This window comes from Ascaphus truei, chromosome 5 (genome assembly GCF_040206685.1).
Source record: "Ascaphus truei isolate aAscTru1 chromosome 5, aAscTru1.hap1, whole genome shotgun sequence".
Classification (NCBI taxonomy): Eukaryota; Metazoa; Chordata; class Amphibia; order Anura; family Ascaphidae; genus Ascaphus; species Ascaphus truei.
The window spans coordinates 109,864,820-109,870,142 of NC_134487.1; the positions used below are offsets into that span (position 1 = coordinate 109,864,820).

General features: G+C 40.9%; 1 protein-coding gene across 1 annotated transcript; it reads left to right on the forward strand.

The window, feature by feature from the left end:
* The first annotated feature begins 3,645 nt into the window (after window positions 1–3,645).
* On the forward strand, window positions 3,646–5,115 carry LOC142494418 (uncharacterized). Its single transcript, XM_075598948.1, has 2 exons — window positions 3,646–3,719; window positions 4,083–5,115. The coding sequence occupies exons 1-2, from the start codon at window positions 3,671–3,673 to the stop codon at window positions 5,105–5,107; spliced, it is 1,074 nt and encodes a 357-aa protein (XP_075455063.1). The 5' UTR covers window positions 3,646–3,670; the 3' UTR covers window positions 5,108–5,115.
* Window positions 5,116–5,323: the final 208 nt, after the last annotated feature.

A 5,323-nucleotide genomic window follows, 5' to 3' on the forward strand; every position in this document is an offset into this window, starting at 1 on the left:
AGGAGATGTTGCGTGTTTTAACTTGTATTAATTAAGAAATGATTTTTACTAACACCATACTGTTGTGCTGTAAATGTTTTGACTTTCTGTACTTTAATAAAGGAGATGTTGCGTGTTTTAACTTGTATTAATAAAGAAATGTTTTTACTTACACAAGACCTGCACAACTCCAGTCCTCGAGGGCCGCAAACAGGCCCAGTTTTCAAGATATCCTGAAAACCGGGCCTGTTTGCGGCCCTCGAGGACTGGAGTTGTGCAGGCCTGACTTACTGTACTGTACACCATCCTACTGTAAATGTTTTGACTTTCTGTACTTTAATAAAGGAGATGTTGCGTGTTTTAACTTGTATTAATAAAGAAATGTTTTTTACTAACACCATACTGTTGTGCCTTAAATGTTTTGACTTTCTGTACATAAATGTTTTTACTAGCAGTACGCCATACACTGTAAATGTTTTGAATTGCTGTACACTTTTTGTACTTACTCCACCAATAAAAGAAAATGTTGATTTGTTTTAAATTGTTCCATTGTCTCCTTTTATACTGTAACAAAATACAGGGCCTCATGCAGTAAGCGACGATTATGTGAAATCGGCAAGCTTATCGATTAGTCATGTTATTGGCGTTTTTCCCTCTCCGTATGCAGTAAGTGCCGAATACATTCAAAATCAACCAGAAAACAAATCCGCCCACTCTCACGATGATGAGCCGATCACACACAGGTGTATCGGCGTGCGTGGCGGGGTGCTGTTAGGTTGCACAATCACAAATCTTGCTGAATCAGGCGAAACAAGCATGTTTTTGATTGCGCGCCATATTTAAAGGCAACGTGTACTGCTAATCATTCTCTGTGTTGTTGGGAGTGAGAGAGAGAGAGAGACGCACAGAGCTGGACGATTGAAGATTTGCATATTGACTGAGAGACTTGTTGTGTATTGGGTGAGCTTTGTCCTTTGTTGTTTTGTTTACATCTTTGTCTTGTTTTATATGTGGAAGTGGGTCGTGTGATTGCCTGTACATTTCTTGTCTGTTTTTTGTGAGTGCTGGAAGTATGCCCGCAAAGCGTGGGAAGAGTGATGCTGGTGGGAGTGGGAGTGCTACTCATGGGAGTACGCGTCGGAGTGAACGTACTGTTCAGGGGAGTGATGTTGCTGGTGCACCGAGTGGTGTTGCTGGGAGTGGGAGTGCTGTTGCTGGGAGTGGGAGTGCTGTTGCTGGGAGTGGGAGTGCTGTTGCTGGGAGTGGGAGTGCTGTTGCTGGGAGTGGGAGTGCTGTTGCTGGGAGTGTGAGTGCTGGTGCTAGGAGTGGGAGTGCTGGTGCTAGGAGTGGGAGTGCTGGTGCTGGGAGTGCTGCTGGTGGCGCAGTTGCTGATGGGGTGTCTGGTGGTGGCGTGCTTGCTGGTGGCCAGCTTTTGGAGGCTCTTCCATTGGAAGAAGGAGAGTCCAGTCAGCACCAGCCAAGCTCTGACCCTAAACCTGCTCGGAAAAAACGTGTGGAGAAGCCACGTAATCCTCGCTTCAATGACCAGGAAAATAGGGCTCTTGTCACTGGCATTCTGGAGCACTATGACAGTCTCTATGGACATTTAGTAGGTAAGTGTAACTTTACATTTATTATTCAAATACATGTGATCCTAGGTCATCTGAGTTTTGTTCATATGCAAATATGGGTTCAGAATATCTTTCTATGTTAATTAGTCTGGAAACACAGCTTTTTTATCATGCCTTACAAGGACAACTAAACACAGGCGGTCAATTTGCCAGAACTGCATACAATATGAATGCAACCTTGCTTACATGTATAGGTTTAGTAGTGAATGCTCATGTGCTGCACATATTACACATAAAACAGCATGTTTGCTATCTCTTGGAACAGCTAGCAGTGTAGGAAACTGGTGCTTATATTATTATTAATTTACCTCATATCTTTTATATGTTTTTCAAGGGCGGACAAGTGCAGCAAGCAAAAAAGAAATGTGGGACACAATAGTCATTGGTGTCAATGCCTGTGGGAATAGTGTCAGGGACAAGTATCATTGTCGGAAAAGATTTGATGATATTAGGTCCAAATTGAAAAAGAAAATACAAGACCAACGCGTGCATGCTACTGGCACTGGAGGTGGGCCCACACCACAACGTCTCATATTGACTCCATTGGAGGAGCTGCTTCGGCTAAAATTACTTACCGTCGTCGTGGAAGGCTTGGCTGGTGACCATGACATTGGAATTTATCCGTCACAATTTCCAGCAGGTGATAAATATTACTGTACTAGGCGTGTCGTTGCTTACAGTTATTTTGCATATTTACACTGCTTTTTATACTGTCTTCACAATATAAGCATACCTGCATCTATATATGTATATGTCTGATTCTGTATATATATATCTCAAAATAGACATATATGTAGTAGTCCTACTAAAAGCAGTAACTAATATAGCACGTGCCATTGCGTGCTCATTTACATGTGAATTCCCAAAATGCATAGCTGCAGTGGAAGCAATTGATGGTGGGCGAAGATGGGGAACAACAGGGTAGTACACATGTGTAACACATGTTCATGAGAAATTATTAGTAGCTACAGGTACAGAACAGAAATATGTATCATATTATTGTGTATTTTATTGATTTTACTCCGACAAACATGACATTACTGCCTATTTTAAGCATGCATCAAAGAAATTGCATGTAACGGCCTACAAACATCACTGGCACTAACACATCTATAGTTGCTTATGAAAAGGTCCATTTTTGCTTTATGTCATATACAGACAGCATAATGAGGCACACGTATCATATGTTATGTCATTGTTTTCATAACTTAAACACTGCAGATGACTACTTAGCTCATCTACCATTGTGTTAAAGCAGCTGCAATTAATATCTCATCACAGCATACACTTCAACAGAGGGGGTGGGGTTCAGCACACACACTAATTACAGCCTCATTTCACGGTCAACTTAGTTCACACCATTTGCACCTGTTTCAAGTCATTGAAAGGTGTGGCTGATTAGGCTTTTTGGGGAAGGGAATACCTTTCTTACAACCTGAATAGCACAACTGAAGTTAATCACACTCATTTGAAAGCTTAACTCTAGCTACTAAATGCCCCAACAACTCATTACTTATCAAACCGTACGTCACACATTAGTTCACTCATATCTATAGTTGAACTACTATGAAAGACACATTATCACACACTGCATGTGTTGTCTTGTTGAGTCACAGCCACATTCAGGTGTGCCACATCTTCGATTAATGTACCACACATATCCTCTACCAAAAACAACACTTTTTGCAATATGACCACCTTCATGATAACCATTGTGAATGGTCATCTCATGATAGTTATGTACATTATGATACTGATATCACTACACAACATATGATTTTTATGTACTCATTTAATCTATTTATCCTCACGCATTACTGCAGAAACATAGTATGTTGTATGTTAGGGAACTCAAAAATTCTAAGTACACAGGCATGTACAGTGTTATTGCAACTATTTATGTTCACTTTCACACACATTTTCGGTTAAGGAACTGATGTTGTTAGTTAATCATAAATACAGAACATACAATAAGTGTTTGTTCAATATTTACACATGTAAATGTAAAACTTATGTTATTGTTATATATAGTTGCCCCTGGAGGACATGTGTCACCTGAGATGGAACAAGTGTCTTCACCTGGGTCAGCCAGCTCAACACTACTAGAAGGTGAGTGTATCATTTGCTGGCCATATAATATGTGCTCTTCTATATGTTATGTTGTCATGTGCATTATTTGTTTTGCACATCTTCTTTAAATAGGATTACTTAGTGTCAGTGAAAATTAAGTGTAAGGCAACATGTATTGTGTTAGTGATGTTAATTATCATGTAGGACTTCTGAGTTTAGAGCAACTTTTCATTCATTCATATTTCATACTGAGTCCAAACATTATTCGTAAGTCAAGGTAGTTTTTAATGAGGTTATAAAACGTATGCTAACATGTTAGGTGTTACTTAGGACACAGTACAATTACATAGTAACACAGCATACATTAACATGCCATTTAATAATGTGTACATTTCTTTTTAGAACATCATGGTGATGAGGATGATGAGTATGATGAGGATGACGCCACAGAAGAGACTGAAATACAATCATGTGACCATGAAGAGGTGCCAATAGAAACTGTTGTACCGCCAAATCGTCCATCAACTTCCACATACGATGCAATTGTAGCTTCAGAGGGAAAAATAGTGGACGCAGAAAATCGTCGCCATTCAGACATGATGACAGTGCTGGAAAGGATGATTGGACTGCAGGAAGAAACAGTATCACAATTGGCACATCTCCACAGAGTCTTCATTGAAGTGCCTAAACAGTTGCAAAAAATCAACACCTCATTCGAAGCATTAGTTGTTCAGCAAACACAAGCTAATTACTGGAGAATGACTAATGTATCACAATTCAACACCTCCCAGCCAGGATCTGTTCATGCAGGTCAGTTTTCACCACATTCATCTGATATTCATTCACCAGGCCCAAATGTTACCGGTCAAGTAGCAGACATTGCTGTGCAGGTTCCTGATGACATCCTACCGCTGCCATCTGTACAAATTCAGCAGCAGACACCTACAAAGGAGGCGACAAAAACAAAACAAGACACACATGAAACAGACCAACCATCACTTGTGCAGTGTCTACCAACTTGCTCACATGTGTCACTGGGCACAAGCCCTGTCCGTGAACAGTCACTACCCAAAAGCCCTGTAGGTGAATCGCTGCCCAAAAGCCCTGTAGGTGAGTCGCTGCCCAAAAGCCCTGTAGGTGAATCGCTGCCCAAAAGCCCTGTAGGTGAATCGCTGCCCAAAAGCCCTGTAGGTGAATCACTGCCCAAAAGCCCTGTAGGTGAGTCACTGGCCACAAGCCCTGTAGGTGAGTCACTGGCCACAAGCCCCGTAGGTGAACAGTCACTGGCCACAAGCCCTGCCCGTGAAGTGCCAGAGGCCACTCAAAGTGGCTCTGTTGTGCCTAAAGTTGGTGGCAAAAGAAAAAGGAAAATTCAAGAGACAACAAGCAGGCCTGTTACTCGCTCGCAAAAGGAACAAAAAAAATAAATGTTATAATTCAGAAAATATGTCTTTGGCCTTGTTTTGTTGACTTCAGATTATCTAATTACTATTGTATGTATGCTGAAGACTGTGTTGTTTCCAAACTTTCAACTATGTTCTTGTACACGTGAAGTTTTGGAAATGTTAACACTCATAATTAATTGTGTTATAAATATTTATGTTGTAATCGTCTGTTCAGTAATGGTCCACCAGGAGCCAGTT